Source organism: Tachysurus vachellii, chromosome 8 (genome assembly GCF_030014155.1).
Source record: "Tachysurus vachellii isolate PV-2020 chromosome 8, HZAU_Pvac_v1, whole genome shotgun sequence".
NCBI classification, from domain to species: Eukaryota; Metazoa; Chordata; class Actinopteri; order Siluriformes; family Bagridae; genus Tachysurus; species Tachysurus vachellii.
In genome coordinates, this window is record NC_083467.1 from 23,308,807 (window position 1) to 23,330,387 (window position 21,581).

At 34.1% G+C, this 21,581-nt stretch overlaps 1 protein-coding gene across 2 annotated transcripts; it reads left to right on the forward strand.

The window, feature by feature from the left end:
• The first annotated feature begins 3,427 nt into the window (after positions 1-3,427).
• On the forward strand, positions 3,428-11,900 carry si:ch211-214p13.9 (cell surface glycoprotein CD200 receptor 1). 2 transcript variants are annotated; one of them, XM_060876990.1, is made up of 7 exons: positions 3,428-3,865; positions 4,992-5,054; positions 5,673-5,984; positions 6,718-6,993; positions 9,615-9,720; positions 11,231-11,294; positions 11,403-11,900. In XM_060876990.1, exons 1-7 carry the CDS (start codon positions 3,796-3,798, stop codon positions 11,493-11,495), a joined length of 984 nt encoding a protein of 327 aa, XP_060732973.1. In that variant the 5' UTR covers positions 3,428-3,795; the 3' UTR covers positions 11,496-11,900. The 2 variants fall into 2 exon arrangements, with proteins under 2 accessions (XP_060732973.1, XP_060732974.1); XM_060876991.1 differs by lacking the exon at positions 4,992-5,054.
• The last annotated feature ends 9,681 nt before the right edge of the window (positions 11,901-21,581 follow it).

Here is a 21,581-nt window from a genome sequence, read left to right on the forward strand (position 1 = left end):
TACGAACCCCACTTTCAATAATGCTCGTAGAGGAGGGGGGCAAGTAACATAAAAGGACACGCGAGTAAAAAGGACAGTTTTATCGGTTTATTACTTAGCTGCACTCATGCATCACGGGCAACTAGGAATTATCATATAAAACACACCCCAAACAAATACACAAAAACAAAAGGAGAATACAAATGAACCCAGAAAAGGACACACAGCGTATCAGCAATGGCTGGGCAACAAGACGCACACACGAAGCTCAGATCAACACAACCGGTCGTCAGCACAAACCTGACGGCCAAAAAGAGCTTCCCCCCAAGTGTGTACCGCTCTCACAGAGAGCTAAAGACTGGTAGTCGCAGTGGCCTGGCGACAGGAGTTCTTCCCTGGGGTACGGCGTCGGCCCCCCTTTTATTCCCACCCAGTGCGTCAATCAGAAATGGGCTGCAGGTGTGCAGGGGCAGAGCTTACCCTAAAAAAAGGAAGAGACCCGGTCAATAGAACGGAAACACACAACAATAATCATAAATCAAGGCTTAGGCCGTGACTCTTCTTACAAAAGGCGCACACACACACACACACACACACACACACACACACACACACACACACACACACACACACACACACACACACAGATCTAGGGGCTTTTTAGTGTATCTAATCTCTAAGCAAGTGTGATCCATTCTTACTTTAATTAATTAGTATTTCATATAACATTTTTCATATTTCATATAACATTTTCTCTAAATATCACACACACACACACACACACACACACACACACACACACAGATCTAGGGGTAATTTAGTGTCTCTAATCTCTAAGCAAGTGTGATCCATTCTTACTAACTTTGTGTTCTTACTTGAAGTAAAATTAAAAACAAGGTATTGTTTGAAATCTGGGTTAGGCTCAAGCAAAAAAAAACATTTAAATGCATTAAATCCACTCTCACCCAAGACTCACCTCTCACCCGGTGTACATACTTTTCACAGTTTCAGTATAAAGATCTATTGTACATTCTCACTTTGTCTCTCACATTGTCTCACTTCCTGCCTGTGAATATAAGGCTGTAAAATCTGATGCACATCATTTTTTATGTTGTATTTTGAATCATTTCGCAAAAGAAAAAAAAGAGAAAAAAAAAAAAAAAAGAAAAAAAAGACAGCTTAAAAAATATGTTTTAAATTTTAAACTTAATTTTTTAAGCTGAGTCTTTTTTTTTCTTTTAAACAAAAAGCAAGTGTGGTGGTAAAAAAAAATGTTTTGTTAGAATGTAAACAATTTGTAATTAGATACCATATATATTTCTGGCGGACCTTCAGCGTAACCTCCAGCAAACTCAGAACAATCCATTTTTCCACTCAGATAAGACCTTAAATATGACCAACACATCATAGCCACATGACTCACAATGTTGTGACGGCTAGTCAAGATATTAAAGAGAAAAGAACTTTTTTTAACCACTTAGCAAACTAATAGTGTTAAGTAGAGCATTATATCTGAAGTTTTCATCAACTATTACAGTACACACCAACTTATACTTTTTAAATTAAGGTGCATTAATGACTTACATCTTTTTAGTGTCTTTAAGTTTTTAATAAATTGTTTTGCTCAGTCTACGATTTGCTTTTAAATTTCTGTTTATTTATCCATGGACTCATTGCAAAATGCTGATGACTTAGCAGACACGTCAGTAACAAGAACTGAAAAACAGCACAAAGAGTAATCAAATCTAGGAGATGATTCTCTTCATGTATTCACCTGATACATCGATCAACACCGTCTACAGCCTGGGTTAGAAAGAAATCTGCTCCATCCTTGCTTCATACAATTCAGTGTAATTCTCATAGCCATTTGTGAGGCTGTTGTGCTCAGTTTAATAGAAGTCCACAAGAGTTAACTTTGACATTTGTTATTAGCAAATATCCTGATGAGCAATGTAAAAGACGTTTATCATCCACAGACAGCCATGTAAATACAGTGCATTTAAACAGGGATAAACTACAATATTTCCTTTTATCACATTACTTTTAGTACCTCATTATTAAAATGCAAAACAACTCTCATGTCTTAACAAAGACAGGCTTTAAGTCTATGGAAAATGACGCAACTAGAGGCAGGCCTGGGACAACGCAAAACAAAGGCCCTTTATTGGCTGCACACATTCACAAAGACACAACCACTGAACAAAGATACAACCAAAAGATATCATTTGGACGTCATTCGTTGAAATTATGTTCCCTGGGAAGCCAAAATGAAAGTTTTTCTGACGTCTTTATGTGTCCATTATGATTGTCCACAGGACAGATGTACAAGGTTCACATTTGGTTCATATCTGGTCATTGCAAATATACAGTATTTCCAGCATCTCATTACATCAACAATGCTAACTATGAGGAAAACTAACTTTTACCTAATGTTAGCTAGTTTCCTTTTAAGCAAGTTTACATTTAAGCTAGATTAGATGGTAAAGCTGATTAGCCACAGCAGGTTGAAGGCTAAAAACAGCTAACACTTACACCGAAAACTTAATGTGCAGCTACAATTTTGTCACTCATTTGAAGTAAAAATGTATAATCCATCTTACATATTACACTGTAAGTATGAATGAAGAGACAATGATTTTAGTTACTGATGATAAATTAGTGCCTCATTTCACAAATAAAACAAGAAGCACATGAACACTAGCTAAGATACACTTAGCACAAGCACAAGAACACTAGCTAAGATACAACAACCGCTTTATTGCTAATCACCTAAAAGTTAGCTAGCATAAAAATACTGTAACTCAAAATTTAAAAACTGCAGTAATACATACTCTTTATTATTAGTTTTTTTTATTTTTTCTATTTTTAAACTAATAAATAAACAGATCACAGTAATGGGTGTTCTAGTTCAAAGATTTAGATCTTATTTTTTTGTTAGGTATGATAAAGGTTTATCTTATGATTTACAAATATATGATTATTCAGAAATGTATTGACATTTAAAAATGTGGTGAGTAAAAAAAATATAGGTTTGTGATAGGAAGTAAATGTCAAGGATTAGGTGAAAGGGAAGGTGAAAAGGAAAGTAAAAATAACATTTCTTAATAGTCTTACTATTAAAAATATATACAGTACAATATACTGTACAGAAAATGGATAGGAAGCTATAATATTGTATTTAATATTTATCTTTCTTAAACCAATTTGCATATTAAATCTTTAGAAATTTAAGTAGTAAATCTTTAGACATGTGAGGTTTGTTTATAAACTAACAGAGTGTAAAGAAGAGAAAATGTGACTGAAGTGATATACTGGAAGTTGTGCACTTTGGAAAATGCCTCCATGTGACTGTGGTGGTTTGTATGGTAGGAAGTTGACACTGTCGTTTGTAGGAGCAGCATTATGAGAAATGTAGAAAAAAAAAAGTAATAAAGGAGCATACAAGAGGCTCATCATAATGCTGAAGCCAGCAGAAGGAGCCAAGCTCGAAGGAGCAGAAGAACAAAGACCAAGTATTTCAACAATTCCATGCCTTTTGAAAAACTGTTAATTTTATACTTGGCAAGCTTTTTTTAAATACGAGTGGAAAGAAGTAGAGAGTCAAGACAGAGAGTGAAAGACATTTCTTTGAGGTGGTTGCTTTTCTGACATCACAGCAAGCACTTTGAAGTGAATCAGAAACTTTGCAAGTTTTCTGAGGAGGGAAACAGAAAATCACATTGCGTGTATTTCAGACAGACAGAAAACAAAAGAACAAGACATTATAATAGAGCAAAAGAAGACGTGTTTCACTGTGGGGAGATCCGTTTCGGAGCCATGGAGCTAAAACTGGTCTTGAAAGCTGTCTTACTCTTCGCTGTTTGTATTACAAGAAGTTGTGCATCAGGTTTGCTCATTACATTCTCTTATTACTTGTTCTGGTTTGATTTATGTTCTTTTGTGGATATGTAGAAGTCCAAGGTGTATGTTGGAATGTGTTCAGGGACTTCAGGGTTATAATAATATAACATATATAAGTGAAATTGGTTATTTAGCTCAACAACATATAAAGCAACTTGTTAAAGCTAGACTGAATAAAGGTTTTCTGGGGAAACCATTTTTTATATCCAGAAGAGTGTTTCTTTTCAAAAACGGTTCCACATTACGAGGGAATAAAATCTTTTGCACCTTCTTTTTTTTATTATGCAATGAAAATAGTGATAATTTTAGCGGAAAAGCATTCTGTCAAGAGTGTTTTATTGGGAGCGATTTGTCTTTTCTTTACCGATTAACGTGAATGCAGTTAATGAAGCTAAACTAAACTAAACTAAACTAAACTAAACAATGCTTTCCAGTCATCTCAAAATGTGATTCACTGAGTGATTCACTGAGTTTTATTCTGTGAGTAAATTGATCAAACATGATTTAGAGAGGCTTCTAATCAGGGCACCTGTTGGCCTCATTTAACCCACAATGGAAAGAAAGTTCTGTGTCTCCACTGTGAGGAGGACGGCATGAATTGCATTATCTCTGCGGTGGCACATACTGCTTTCCCACACTGTCTATATAGATATGTCAGTGCACGTGTGTTTGTTTCCTTTTTAAGATCATCAACCATGAAGCAGCTGTCTTCCTCTGTGGGGGGATTCTCAGGGGAAACTTGCATGCTTTTTTTTTTTTTCAGTAGTTGTTGTGGGTGCTGTTTTTTTTTTTTTGAGCACACCGCTGCATGCACAACTGAAGAGAATGAAAAACATAAAAAATTGGATCAAGATGACATTTTGATTCTTACAACTATTAACTCTGCTTGTGAATGTGGTGCTCACTTTTCCAGCTGAAATAATGATTCCACCAACTAATAAAAGAAACTAAAAGTTTAAAATAACGATCCATGGCTAACATTAACGTGATGAATAACAGCATTTACTAATATTTCCTGTAACAAAAATTTACACCACATTAAAGCAATAATGCAATAACATGTTTTGTTGTTATTAACTCTTACTAACACTCTATGGACTCATAATCCTCAGGAGCAGATGACAAAGAATCTCTTCATGCTAACAAAATTACTTCAGCCAAAGAAAAGCTCACAGGTAAAAAAAAAATCCATCACTTCTAATCGATTGCTACTCTGAATGGGATTAAGCAAGACCAACTGGACCAAAAAAATCCTTTTTACAAATAATTCTTTCTAACAAATTTTGTTTCTTTCTAGGTTTTATACTTTTTTTTTCAACACACTTTTTGTTCTTTTTTTTTAAACACACTATATGTCTAGTGCATAGTGACAATGAGAAACCATTAGAAAGTTATCACTATACTAGCCGATTTAAAGAAGCACACATCGTATTTTATTTTTTATTTTTTATTTTTCATTTTTCATTACACAGCAATTTGTGACTGGTTTTGTGTCAACCAGATATACTATGTGCTATAGTTAGAATAAGGGGAAGTCATATGTACCAGTTATAAATTGCAGAAATGGATAAGACTCATGGATATGGAACAAACCGCAAAGATAAATGTCCAAGTGTGTCAACATGATGAGAATTTTTTCCCCCTCATGCTCAATTCACAACTAGAAAAATGCATAATGAGCCTGATGTGTGGTGTCTAACAGACGAATAGTCAAATAATTGAAATGTAGGTTATAGTGTTGCATACTTTCAGACTAAAAGTCTAAAATCATGTGTGTTGAATGTTTCTTCCAGTTTATAGGAATATATATGTTGAATTGGGCACAACAGTCACCTTGACATGCACCAACACAACGATTACATGGCATGACATGATTTTTGTCATCTGGAAAATTAAATTGCGAGACAAAGAGTGTACAATTGCTGTGGCTAAAAATGATTCGGCCCACGACACCTGCCTTGATGGGAAAAAGCAGAACAACACAGCAGATGGAATGTACCACCTGATCATCCCAAATTTCTCTATTCAGGATGAAGGAAAATACACCTGTGACACTTCGTACCAATCAGGTGGTACAATAGAAGAAGTCACAGTGTCTGGCAGGGGTAAGTGAATGCTCTCTGTACAGCTAACATAGACAACACTATGCTGTGATGGTCTCACTTTAAAAGACTTCTGTTTTAAAAGTTTATTTATATGGAGCTTTACATTTGTCCTTTTGGGATCAGTAAAGTATCTAAAAGTACAGAATGGCTTATTACATTGGGACTCTGTGATCAAAAAAGAATGAAAGTTTAATAATTGTTTAAAAACACTTGAGTTAGTTGATTGCTACTATCTAAATGCGCAGGAATTTTGATTGTAACATCTACTTTAATAATATAAAGTATATTTATAAGGAAAAAAGAGTTTAAAAACACCCAGACAGCAAAAGATATGATGGAGATATGACGCTCCTGATATCGAATGCCATCTTGCACTCACAGCATTTACACTAAAAGGCAAACAAGTGACTCAGGTTGCTTGTAGTATGTGCGTGATTAACAGATTAGCAAAACAAGCTAATTATAGTTGAATTGTCACACATACAAGTAAAATAAATAGCCACCTGTCACAATGTTGTTTACCTGTATAGCATGAGGTATAAAGAACCTGAATTAATGCTAACAATGTGGAAATTTAAGAAAGCATAATTGCCAATTAGGTCTCTAATATATGTAAAATTACTTAGCTTGATTTGTTAAGATAAAAAAAGTCTTTAGTCTTTAGATTTAGATTTGTTGAGACTATGTTCACAGTGTTTAATCTGATCTTATGAAATGTCTGTCTTATGAAAAGCCCGTCCACAACTAACTGGATGGCTTGAATATGAACAAGGACAGACTGTGGCTGTGTGTGAAGCTACAGGCAAACCAGCAGCCACCATACAGTGGAAAACACCATGGAATTCAACCTTCGTCCTTGGAAAGGCTTCTGAGAATACAGGGCAGCTTTCTACGGTGGTTAACCGCTTACACCTTCCTCAACATGCTTCATATGAAAACCTCACTTGTGTGGCTACTGCCAGTGACCTCAAGAACATTTCGACACAATTTAGCAACTTCACCTTCAGAGGTAAGCCATCCAGATTCATCAATTTACATTACTTAAAAGAACATAGTTATTGTTAGATCAAATTGAAATACAGTAACCAGATATAGCAAACATTTATACGTTAACAATTATAGTAAATACAGCACAAATTAATTTTTACTAACTTCTTCAATTCAAGTGCAAACTGACACCGCAAATCTTTAACACATCAAGAGTAAGTAACAGATCATTAATAAGAACTGAATTAATACTTACTTAAATATGAGCTAATGATGAGTTAACCTTAACTATGACATGAGTCTTCTGAATTCATGTGTAAAAAAACGACCACCTTTAGAACATATCAGTACGTGTTTGTTGTTAATTGGGTAAAACTCAAAAGTGCCAGATTACTTTCATAATTTATACTGCCTTATCCGCCTTATCGAAGCTAATAAAAGCACCGATCATTTCATCGCAACTTGTTTTGAGTCATTATCTAGTAATCTAGGTGAAGAATTGTGGGAACTAGGACCTGGGACTGTGTTTCTTTAAACACAAGAGTGAAATTAATAATATTTATTAATTTAGCAGAAGCTATAATCTAAGACATAATAAGGTTGTTTTCTGATGTTTTAAACATCAGAAAACAATCTTATAGAACACTGGATTTAAATGTTAGTGACATTTAGTTTACTCCAACATGTTAATTAATACATTAACTAACAAAGCATGTTTTAGCATTTTTAAAGGTAGACTCACGTTGTAGTTAAGTTTAACTCTTTATTAGTTGATTATTAATGCATGCCTTAACTCATCATTAGTTCAAATATAAGTAAGTATCAATTCAAGAATTAGTGCAGGATTATTCACATTCTGATAATGTAAAGTGTGACGTTTCTATGTCTAGTATGAAAATATAGCAGAGTGTATAAGAAAATGTACAACAGCAAATGCCTGAGTATCAAATTTGGGATTTAGGAATTTAAACATCATCATCAACTAAGCAAGGAAGAAAACACTTCCTTAGTGTTTTCACAGAGTTACTGTTATCACTATTATGTTATTTTCCTTTTACAGCAAATCACAAGTTGTCCTCTCATAATTTGCCAATTACAATGTTTTATTACATAAAGAATGTCATGTCATACTGTTTATCCATTTATAATAATAATAATAATAATAATAATAATAATAATAATAATAATGGTTCAAGAACTTTAAAATATGTTCAGGTTCATGTATAAAATGATAAAAATGTATTATTTAGTAAGTGTATGCACTTAAATTGGAGATGGAACAAACCAATGACACTTAACAAGATAAGTCTTCTAACAATACTCCAATGCATGTGACATGAAACACAACATCTTAACACAGAACTGAAAATATCTGACAAACAAAATGTACAGGATATAAAAACAGAAACCGCTAAGTATTACCAGTTCCTATTTCTATATGCATTATATCAGCTATAAACAGTCTTCCATCACCATGCGCTCTTTTTCTTTCTCAGAGGAACATTATGAGACATAAAATACAGGTTGTCATATCAGCAAACAAATCTACAAAGCACTGATCAGAATTCAGACATTTGTCCATATGTTTCTCAAATATTCCTGGTTATGCAATTGCACTTGACTTTATAGTGTAAACTTATAAAAAATTAAATGATTTATAATCACAAAATTTTGTTGTCCCTTAGACGTGGATGGGGTTTCTTTCTGGTTCCTCTGACGTTTTCTTCCTTACATTGTCTCAACGAGTTTTTCCTTACCCCTGTCACCTCTGGCTTGCTCATTATGGATAAATATAAATTTACATTTAAAATAATACTGTATACTTTCTATTCTGAATTGTTGTATTCCATTAAAACTGCTGTGTAAACATGTTGATTTAAAAATAGTCAGGAAACAAGTTACAAATTTACCTTAAATACGTTTACTTGACCAGACGTATGTCCAGTAACAAAGTAAAAGCATTGTGTTACTTTCTGCTTCTGCACTTTTTGACTCGCTTCAATGAAACTGTTGCTGGGGTTGATATATACAACCTACTGTAATTTGTCTACAATCCTTTAATTTTACAGTCATTACAATAACCACAATTTCTTTCTGATAAATGTATTGTACAGTACAGTATGACAAACATTTAACCCTTGTATGATGTTCGTAGTTTCAGCCAGTGTTTGTGGGTCTGTTTGACCCGCTGCATTTTTGGGTTTTTAATTCAACACTATCAAAAATTTTATGTTAAAATACTCTACAGATGTTTACTTCATCCCAATTACAAGCAATATAAACAGCATATATGGTTAATATTTGCTCTTTACCTTAATTACATCACATTTTTTAATTAAAGTGCTACTCGTTTTTTGTTGTTTTTTAATAAAATGTAATAAAAAAAAGAAAATCAAATTTAATCAAGTTATGAGTGGAAAAAAATCAACAAATTTACAAGGAAGCAAAGTTTTTCAAAACTATTGATGTTTATGAATACGAGTCCCACAGACCCGAACATCATACAAGGGTTAATTAGCTCTTCTACAGACCAATGAACACTGATGACATTGAAAGACATAAACCTTAATGTCATGTCATAGACCTATGGAGGAATAGAGTACCAAAAATTATTTTGTTAATTTGTTATATGTCTTTTTTCAGATGCACATTCACAATGGCCCATTATATTTGTGTGTGTCTTGGCTGCCGTCTTAATCGCATTTTCTTTAACTGGACTTTATTTGTGCTCAAATTTCAAGCTCTTAAGGTAAGCTAGTTTTAATGAACATTTTTATAAATGTATAAGTTAGAGAAATTCATCTATTCAGATGATGTAACTTCTCTGTACTTGATGTTCAGGTATTTGTATGGGACAATATCTTAAATATGGGCAATTGTATATAATATACTGTATATTGAGAGTATTAAATATCTAATTTACTAAAGAAATATATAGAACATTTCTCTGTACTCAACCTGTTTTAGTTGCTTTTAAGTTCAAGCTTTAAATTTACATTTAAATAAACAAATATATGAAAGTAGAAAAATGTACCAACTCAAAGAGTATTTAAAGTAAAATGTATTCAAATATCTAAAAATAACTTTAATAATTTTTCTTTAAGTTCTTTATCGAATACATTTCAAATATTTTCCCTTGCTGTCATTTTGCTGTGTGCGTCAAGCATGAGATGTTGAAGATTAATGAAGAAACATTAATGAAGAAATATGAAATTTTAATGATAATATATAAATGATTAAATTTCACAGCAAAATGTCTGCTTTATACATTCAGTAGAGGTTTCATTAATGTTTTAAGTGACTTATTAGTGTTGTGAAGGACACCTTATCTGTGTTTGCAAAGTCTTTCCTGTTTAGTCTTAGAGTCTTTTGTACATACTTGCTTATCCAACCATTTATTAGACATGACTGCAAGATGCTGTTTAATTTCTAGTCACTATTTCTATTCTGTTCTAGTTTATTGTGAAACCTTTCTGTCCTTCATCAGCTTTAACAGATGGTGAAAACTAAGTAGATTTATAGAGTGAGACACTCATTTTTTTTTACAATTCCCTTCTATAAAACAAACAACTTGTAATTGAATTAAGCTGCTGAAGTGATATGGTGGTTTTTGTTTCTAAAAAAACTATTAGGTGTCCACATAGCTGTTGTATTTTTATTATATTTTAAAATGAGTGAAATTGAGACAAATAAATCGAATTAGGCCAGGCGGCTACAAAAGCCTAAGCATGAAGATGATTTATAATATTACATTTCATCCTTAAAATGATGCAAACCACCATTGTGACGGATATAACTCAGTTTTAGTGAGTGTAGTGAGTGAGTGTTTTAGTGATGTACTGTATAAAATGAGATAAACTGTAAGTCACTATGAATGGGGCATCTGATGTAAATGAACTGTATTTTGTAGCTATGACTTTGGATTCTCGTGGCCATAACACAATAAAACATACATAGCTATGTAATTTAGTTTGTGCCCTTTAAATAATAAATCCTGATTAAAAATAGTTATTTTTGTTCACAGCTTATTAAACTAGAACCATATAATCTCAGGAAAAATGCTATAATTGGCACAAGCGTAAGAGTTAATTATAAAGGTACGAGAAAAAGAGGCATTGTTACTAAATAAATAACAAAGTTTGCATTTTTGTTAAAATCCAGTCTTTTAAATCAAACTTTTTTTTTTTTATCCAGTCTGAATTTAGTTCACTATTCAAAATGTATTCATCAAATTTATGACCTTGTTTATTGAATTGCAGCATTTTTAGAAAGCTTTGCTGCAAACCTGAAATGCCTGTAACCAATGAAGAAAAACCTCAACAGGTAAAATATAATACTCTTTTTGCAATTATTAATTGTTAATAATGATAACAAGCACATTGATATTTGCTGTGAAACTTAGAAATGTTTGTGATTGTTTTTTTTTTTCAGCCCTATGATCCTGAAGAATTACAGCCTTATGCAAGTTATGTGCAAAGAGTAAACTCCATCTACAACTCTTCTGCTGACCTCTTTAAAGCGTGAATCACTCCAGATTTACGTGAATGCAGGAAGAGAGATCTCGGATGTGCCTACGGATGTGTGTACTGTCATGAGGTTTGCACTCGGCAAATGCAGATTCATCAATGCACACCTACTCTTTTGCCGGACGAAATTACACATGAATCCTAATACTGCTGATAACGAGAGCTGATGAAACCCCTTCAAAAGAACATCCTCCAACGTGAAGACTCTGATGAGAGAAATACAAACCAGAGTGAGTCAAAGTGAAAGAAGGAGTGGAAACAAAAGGATTGTCTTATGATTTGGAAACTTTGAACTTTCAAGTCACAATATAAAGAACCTACATTTAGAGGTCTATAATCAGGACACAACTGAAACAATGCAAGTGGAATATTAGACATTGTCAAAGAGATTTTCTCTAAGTGAGACATTTGCTGTGTTCTTTTTTTTATGTGAGCTGGTGCAATATCACAGAAGACTGCGTAGCCTGATTAGTGCTGTTGGTTTGATCGAAGATTCTTTTAAACCACACGTCTTTGTGTTTCCTTATCAGAAGTTCCAACCAGAAACCTATCGCAGAGGGGCCAGTAGCAGCCGCAGCATTTATAGTTTGCCTGCTAAAAGGGAATTGAAATGAAATGACGTGAAAGATGCTCATTTTACTTTTTTTAATCACTTACTTTCACTTTTGCAACATTATCTTGGCAAATGAGTTCTGGTATGTCAGTCAACAGAAAACCAAAGGGAAGAACCATAGACTCTGTGGTTTTAAAAATTTGAGAAAAGTTGCTTGGTAAACAGCTAAGAAAAACCATAGAAACTTGTGCAATGGCGTTCTGTTTTTTCTCTCTGACTGCTAAACTGCAAAAAGGAAAATACTTTCAATATTGAAAAATATAGCAAATATTTACAATTTTTTAAATTTATAGTATATCTGGTTTGTTATAAAATTATAATAGGGAATTATCGATATATTTGACCATGTTTAAGATATTTTCACTTGTTATTTTTTGCACTGAAGGATTTTCTTGGTAGTCATGTTGCCACTTCTGCTTAAGAATACAAAGAACTTTGACGGGTGAATTTTGTAAGAGAGTAAGAATTTCCACTAATTGCAAATGAACACTGTAACGAAGGCAAAATAATAATTTTTATTTTATTATTATTTTTTTTTTTTTTACAATTTTTTAATGTACTGTATATGCAATAATATGCCCAGTTAATAGTTAATACATGCCATTTGTGATAATGTACTGATGTAATTATTATTGAAATGTAGCATATTAGTCAATGGCATGTCCTGTATACAATTGAAATGTACATTAAGCATGTTTCTTCAGTTTATCATCTCTAAATATGTTAACGCTCTACCACACTGACTAATTATCAGAATGTCCCATTTTCATCAAGCTCATAAAATAAATATTTTTAGGTTAGTCGTTTTATTTCTATTTTTATTTCAAATTTTGTTTGACAAATTTTGTTTGACAGTTACACATCCACAGTAATTCCAATAATGGGGGATACTTTTTCAATTATAATAATTGTAAGAAAAAAAAAAGAAAGAAAAAAGAAAAAGAAAACAAAATGAAGGAAAGAAAACATAAATGCTTGAATCGATTCAACAAATCTAAATCGCATATTTTAAGTTTTCTCATTTTATTATTGCTTTTATTATTAGTCTCGCTGCTTATGAGTAAGCTGGGATCAAGCTCACATTGATTATTTCTAACAGCCTGGATTTAAGTGTTTATCCACATCAATTTTCCAATGATCATTTATAAAAGATTTAAACATTGTATTTTTATCCATATATAGTTATATGAATAATAGCATAACAAGATATTTCCACCAAGGTCTCTTTTTTCTTTCTTTTGATGTGAACATTAAACAAACAAACGAGTAATAAAGCTTGATGTGTTAAAAGTGTAGGTGATGTCTTAGCTCAGTGGTTAAGGTGTCAGACTACTTCTTGGAAGGTCAGGGGTTCAAATCCCACTGCTGGGCCCCTGAGCAAGGCTCTTAACCTTCAATTGCTCAGTTGTATAAATGGAAAAAAAAATGTAAGGCACTCTGTATAACAGTGTCTGCTAAATGCCATAATTCAAATTGGAAAAAAGTTTAAATTCAACCCAATTTTCAGTTTTATTTGTATAGCGTTTTTAACAATAGACATCGTATCAAAGCAATTTATATAAATATACAGTAGAAGTATAGGATAAAAAGATAGTATACATAGTTAAAATTAAATTTTATTATATTATATTTTTTTACTAATGAGCAAGTCAGAGATGACAGTGGCAAGGATGATATGAGGAAGAAACCTTGACAGGAACCAGGCTCAACAGGGATCCCTCCTCATCTGGGTGACACTGGAGAGTGTGATTATTAATGATGTCCTTTCTACAACTGTTTATATTCAGGTGGAATTATGTAACCAAAAGCTCCTGAAAAACCTAAAGGTCAGCATCATTTCTGAGTTCATTATAGATTCAACACCAGTTTCTTCCAATATTCTGACCTGAGTGCAACAGCAGTTCAGAGTTGGCACCATAGTCTCAAAGTGGTTCAATCCACAGCAGTCCAATGGGTCTCCATGCTGTTCAGCAGTGAGCACCACCAAACAAAGGACTCTCCCATGCTAGACAAATGTTGACTAACTGTTGACATTATAGACTCCTTCAGTAATTGGTAAATAAATGCCTCTTCGAAGAAATGAAGTGTATCTCAGTTGTATAAAATGAGAGGCATGTTGCTCTGGATAGGTGGGTCTGCCAAATGCCATAAATCTAAATGTATTTTCACCATATCACTGATGACCGTGCCTCAGGGGTTTCCGGTTTCCGGTTTCCTCCCCCCGGTCCAAAGACATGCATGGTAGGTTGATTGGCATCTCTGGAAAATTGTCCGTAGTGTGTGATTGCGTGAGTGAATGAGAGTGTGTGTGTGCCCTGCGATGGGTTGGCACTCCGTCCAGGGTGTATCCTGCCTTGATGCCCGATGAGCCTGAGATAGGCACAGGCTCCCCGTGACCCGAGGTAGCGGTAGAAAATGAGTGAGTGAGTGACAAAATCAGTTTATTATTATGCTTGGATTATGTCTACAGTTCACTGTACAAGTCCATATGAATTAGTTGTATGATGAATGAAGAATTTATTTATAAACCCCTATGATTTAGATTACACTAGGGACTGCTGGCTTTTGGAAAATTAATCAGCACCTTCTAACCAAACAGAATTCAGAATTCATAGAGAATTCAACAGCACTGTGGCATAAAGTACATCATCTGTCTAATTATTAACAGTTTGAGAGTTATAGCATTTATATTTCAAATATACTTCAAAGCTCTTATCACTCCTCGCACTGTACTTCGCTCCCTCAGATCAAACCAGAACTGCTCCACTGATCCCACCATCTCTCAGGGTATGAGGTATATATACAGCAAGATTCTTTTCTGTTCTGGCACCGAGGTGGTGGAATAAACTTCCCCTAGATGTCCGAACAACTGAGTCACTGGCTTCAAACTACAAACGACGGATGAAGACCTACCTCTTCCTGAAACACTTGAGCTAGCACTTTTCCCCCTTGTTTATGTGTATGTTTAAAAAATAAATAAATAAATACACTGTTGACGGTATCCTAAGTCTGTAACCTAGTGAACCAGTGTTAATGTATTCGCTGATAGAGATTTAAAAGCACTTTTATATGCCACTCTGGATGAGGGCATCTGCCAAATGCTCTAAATGTAAATGTAACAGTTTAGAGTCATCAGATAACTGATAAATTAGCTGTGTATTTATTTCAAAGTACTAGGTCATCGCCCTTCATTTTCAAAGTCTGTCTTGTGTTTGTTTGAGGCCATGAGGCCATGTGTGAATTCATAATCTTCCCCATTCTTTAAATGAATCAGGCTGGAATGGATGGTGAGTGAGTGGAAACTGATGGTAAAGTGTGTGTATTTCTCACTAGTTGTCATAGGAAAGAAAAGCTCATATAATCTTTGTGATATTACTGTCTCACTCCCTCGCTTCAGGGTCTGCAAACAAAACCTACCTTTTTTTTTTTTTTTTTTTTTTAATAGATTGCATTTGGGATTCCCCATGTCTCTAAATGAGGTGTAGTTTTTGTGCTCAGCAATGTCAGCAGGGTGTAATATGTGCGTGGCGCCATCTAGAGGCGGTTTTCTATTACCTTTTTATTTTTTCATTTTTACAATAAATAGATAAATAAATAAATAAATACACTCACTCACTCACTCACTCAGTCACTCACTCACTTTCTACAGCTTATCCGATAAATAAATACACAAATTAATTAATTAATTAATTAATTAACAACTATAACTGCTCACACAGCATTTTCTAATTTCAAGGAAATTTTTAATATGGTTTCTCTGTTTAAACCAAGTTAAAATTATTTACATAATTACATTATTTCTATAGGGAAAATATATTTTTTGTAAGTTATAGAACAGATACATTCAATACATCCAATAATTATATACAAAGGCAGTTTGGATTATGGACCCAAAATGAAAGCATTTACAAAGCAAAATCCTCAATATTAAACTGTTAAAATATGTGTGTGTGTGTGTGTGTGTGTGTGTGTGTGTGTGTGTGTGTGTGTGTGTGTGTGTGTGTCCAACTGTACTAAAAGAGTTAAATCCACACGCTGAGTATTAAGTTAACAATAAGTAATTTGCTGAGTGACATAATTAAAGCTATACAACAAAATAAATGTAAACTAGTGGTCACCCAAATGTTAACAGTAACCAACACCCACATGTTGGTTATTGTTAATGTTTATTATGATAAGATGATAAGACGAGGTTCACATGGTTAACCAGCAGAGTCTAAGATTGTAAATAAGTTGTAAGTTGTGTTATACTATATATATATAAATATAGCTAACGTTAAGTTAAGCACATAATGCTTTTAAGCTCAGCTCATCAGGACATAGTCATCTGCACAGTCCTCGTTGTGGTTAATTTTTTTTGTCTCAGTTGTCTCACTGGGAAGCTTAACTTCAGCATAATCACAGTCACTATCCTTGGAGTTTCTTCTGTCAGACGTTTTGTCATGCCCTGCTGTCTTTTCTTTGCCATGATCAATGGTGGCATAGAGAACATCCTCCTTAGGCTGTAGGAAAGGAAAGAAAAAGAAATGTGTATTAATGAGTGTTTTCAGTTTTGTTACAGCTATAGCAAGCTTAAACTGTTGACTAAAACATGTGGTCCGGTCAAATGTAAATTAACTGGTTAAAAAATTAAATGAAGTTATCCAGTAGCAGAGATGAATGGGGTGCAACCATGCTAAAGGAAGTGGTAACTCAGTGGTAAAGCTGTTGAGCTACAGATCAGAAAGCTGTGAGTTTAAATCTGAGAACAAGTGGCCCTTGTTTAGTCTTTGAGCAAAATACAGTAGTATGGTCTTTGATGCATACGGCAATATAATGTAATAAATAAAGTAATTGCCTGTAAGAATATTTCAGTATTTTAAATGTAACCCTGCTGCAGTAAATTCTATGAATTTTACATTAAATGTTCTAAGCAGTTAGAAATGATGTACTGTAATTTCCTCTGTAATTAGTATGAGCATAAGCATATCAGGATCTAACACCTTATATTTACTCGTACATACTGTATTTCACAAGTCAAAACGGAACTTCACATTCATGCATACATTGTACGGTTATCATTTTAGACCTCACCATGGAAATAGCAAATTGCCAGATGGCTATAAATAGACAACTGATTTCATTTTTAACATTGGATTGTGCTGGAACCTCTTTATAAAATACACCAAAAGAGCTGTATTTTATTTTTCATAAAACAGCAGATGAGCCAATCAGCAGTACAGTTTTTTTTTAACTCTGAAATCTGTCATCTATCTACAAAATCTAGCTGTCAGGGTTGGGAGGAGACGGCGATTGCAAGTACAGATAGTAAGGACGACGCAAAGAACATATGATTATGAGCTCTACCATAGCACACACAATAACATGTCAATACAACTAAAGCTTCGCAACAAAAAAAACACCAAAACAAGAACTTGAATTTCATCACAGTTGTGAGTAAGCCCTGGGACATGTGACATGCTAGGGCTGATGGGTAATATAGTCTGACATCAATTTCTGATAAACTAGATAAAATTAAACACACTGTAACACATAATATCCTAAAGTTAAGTGAGTTTATTTCTTCTCTTTAACAACAAATGCCATGACAAGTTTTGGATACTGAACTTAGGTTTATAAGTTCTGAAAGATACTTAAGAAACTAATAGTAATCCATCGTCTTGAATACTTGTGAGTTGAAATAAACAAAGCTTATCTTAAGCTTGAGCTGAGTTTATTCTCATTTCTAAAGCAGTAGGTGAACTTCTGTTTCTAAATTTAACTATTAAATATTTTACAGTTCAGGAAAAGAAAACTGTTGAAATATTTTGTATAAAAAATGATGAAAAGGTGAAAAAGTCGTATATGGATATGATACATAGACAGACCAGTTTGACAACACTACCAACTTTCTATATATATATTAAAGGTTAATATGTGTTCATTGTTGTTGTGTGTCAGTAACGCATGTCATTTCACGTTATCATTTATGTCAAAGCAGCTGTTTACCACACAACTGTCAATACTACTGTATACATAGAAAATGAAACAACTCCTTCTGACCAAACAGAACTGAGACATCAACAGCACTGAGGTATAATATTGATTTAATATTATTAACAAATCGTTCATTTGTTCTAAGTACTCTTGCAACAGGCTATGACTAAACACAGTTAATCTAAACAGTTGGTCTAAAAATAATCTATCCGCAAAATAGCATTCAGATGCAATAACATCTCGAACCATATTTTCCATTCATTATAAATATGAATATGTATCTCTAAAACAGTCCTTCTCAAATAGTGGGGCGTGCCCCCCCTGGGGGCTCGGGGCAATGCCAGGGTGAGGGGGGGTACAGGTGATGCCAGGGTGAGGGGGGGCGCAGGTGACACCAGGGAACATGCTTTTTTTGCCGCAGGGAGTAGGGTTTTTTTTGCACAAACAACAGCAAAACAGCACAGAGCAGGAGGTATGAAGTGCAGATAACAAACCCTTAAGAGACACCATGGAAAATTATTTAACAGGGTTGAAAAGAAAGGCAGAGAGAGACAGAGATAATGAGACAAACGTAAGTCTCCCGAAAGCTAAGACAAGGAAATATGACGAAGTGTATGTAACGCTTGGCTTCACTGTGACTACGGTGGGAGACGAGGAAAGATGTTTACTGTTGTATGTTTAGATGTTAGTATGTTTACCGTGTCTAAAAATGTTGGCAGCGGACAGCATGAAGCCAAATAAATTAAGGCGTCACTTAAAGACATTACACCCCAATCACGCTGATAAGCCACTTGAGTTTTTCCAGCGAAAACGTGCCGAATATTGCCAACAATCGTCTGGCTTTGTGAATGCTACTTCAGTAAACCAGCGAGCACTGTTAGCATTATATAAGATGGTGTACCAAATTGCTCAGTGCAAAGAAAACCCTCCATAGCAGAGGAGCTGATACTGCCTGCAGCATTAGACATGATCTCTGAGTGAATTCTGTCTGAGTGCAGAGAGGCAGTATCCACGCTTAGGGCAGAGGGCCATGGGCATTCTACTTCCTTTTGCAACATCTTATCTTTGTGAGACTGTCTTCTCTGCTGTTGCTGCACTGAAGACCACGTACAGGTCCCAGCTAAACATTGAGCAGGAGCTGAGAGTTGCAGTATCATGCTTCAAACCCTGCTTCAAAAAGCTGTGCACTGCAAAATGTGCTCATTGTAGCCATTAATCCTGACTTCCTCATTTTGTTAAAAAATAAAAATCAGCACAAATTGTTTGTAGGTCAATGTGTTTTATATATTGTGCTCCTGAGTTAATGTTGCTGATCAATTTGAATTTATTATTATTTATTGATTGTATTTAATTTTATTTTTCAGTATCAAATGGTCAAAAAATGTTTACAGTTTAAAGGATTGCAATTTTTTTTTAATTTCAGGCAAATTGATGCACTTTAAGTCTTTTTAATGTTAATAAATATAAAATGTTATGCAGAGGTGTAATTATATAGACAAATTATACTATTTACAGTCATGGCAGAGAGTTGGCGGGGGAGGGGGGGGGGGTGGTGTTTACTTCTTTCTATGGGAGGCGTAACAGAAAATAATTGAGAAGCTCTGCCCTAAAGGTACATACACAAAAATATATAAAAACTTGATTATGCTATTATTAATCTGACTTAAAAAGAAAAACTCTCAGTGTATTGATGTAGATTGCAAGTACTGTGTGGGAGGATCATAAAAAAAATAAAAAAAATACCTCAGCATGACCTTAAACTCTGACATCTAATAAGACTGATGAATAAGAATTAAGAATAAATCTGCTAACAGCAAAAAAATAAACATTTAAACACACACACACACACATGCACATGCACACACACACACACACACATACTGTATATGTATATGTATATGTATAAGGACTTATATAAGATGCCATTTGAAAAACAAGGTAAATTTAATGTGCTAATGGCATTGAACCGATTTTCTAATATCCTAACTGCATGTTCAACCGTGAAATCGTGAAATACAAAACCTTCATCCTAATAAAATGTTATTGTGGACTTTCCAACTGAACACAGTTATTGATTTATCTTCAGATAGTAACAGTAAGAGCATTTTTACATTTCCTGCCCTACTTGGCTCATCGGTCTTATCATAAAAAGATTTAGTTTCCATCATGCCTGGCCTACTCAGTTATACCTAAAATAACACCAGCACAATCTTGCTTATACTTGGAAGTGACAGCATTCTAAAGATTCCTAAACAGTGGACTGTCATCAGTTTGGCACTGGTTGTTAATATTCAAATCCCAGAAACAATGGTGAGATTATGTGGCTAATTTGAATGTCAAATAACCAACGACAAATCACAAAGAAAAATACACTGCAGCTTGTTTACAGTAATCACTCATACTGTTCAGTCCCTGTCACGCCATTCAAAATAGAAATATACACTAATTTTCATAATGTCATTTATTAATTCTATAGGAAATTTATAACAAACCCATCATGAAATGTGACAAAGTATTACACTGTAAACATACTCTTACTTAACCCATAATTACTTAACCCAAATCCACAATGATTAACTATTACTAGGACTATTTTGTGTATACAGTAATACCTTGGCAATATACAAGACTAGATTAAAGCACGTATTACCTATTTGTTTACCAAAACGGTTTCAGTGTTCAATATTTCCTCCCATCAGAGTTTTAAACTGTGACCTAACAAACCAGTGTTAATGTATTAATTCGTAGAGACTTTAAAGCAATTTTATACAACGTTCTCGATTAGGGCATCTGTCAAATGCCGTAAATGTAGATTAGATGTATATATCAATGCTTTTCAGGTGTCACATGTATGTTCAGGTGACAGCCATGTAGTCGTAGTTTAGTGGTTTAAGAAGGCTGTGTGTTCAAATCTCAGGATCACCAATCTGCCCTGTTGGGCCCCTGTAATTAGTTCTGGGTAAGGTTATCTGCCAAATCTCATAAACAGCAGGATGTAAAGTTAAACTGTATTATATTTAATAGTATTTCATTTCTATTTCTGCTTTTACGGTTAAAGGATGTGATCTAGTTACTGTTAATAAACCCTGTCTCTGTTGCTTCATCTCAAGTAAGGACTGCCAGTCTTGGATGTGTGGTAATTTGAGTAATCTGAAGGCAATACCCAGATACAAATAATGATATCTCATCATCTCCCAACAGATATAGCCCATTGCGTGTATTATACTGTACATGACATGATGGTGTAATGTTGACGACTTAAGTTTAGCTTTTCAGAACCTTTTTTGTTTTGCTATGGCCTCTGATCTGTGATATTCAGCCATGTATTCAGAGCACAGTGATACAAATGCATTTCCACTTCTAATTATACTTTCTAGTAAATTATTTGTTGTACAATGCGATATACAGGATATAAGTAGCCGATGCTATATGATAACGTGACAAAATTGAGGTGACAAAATTTAATAACGTGACAAAATTTCTTAAAATTGAGAC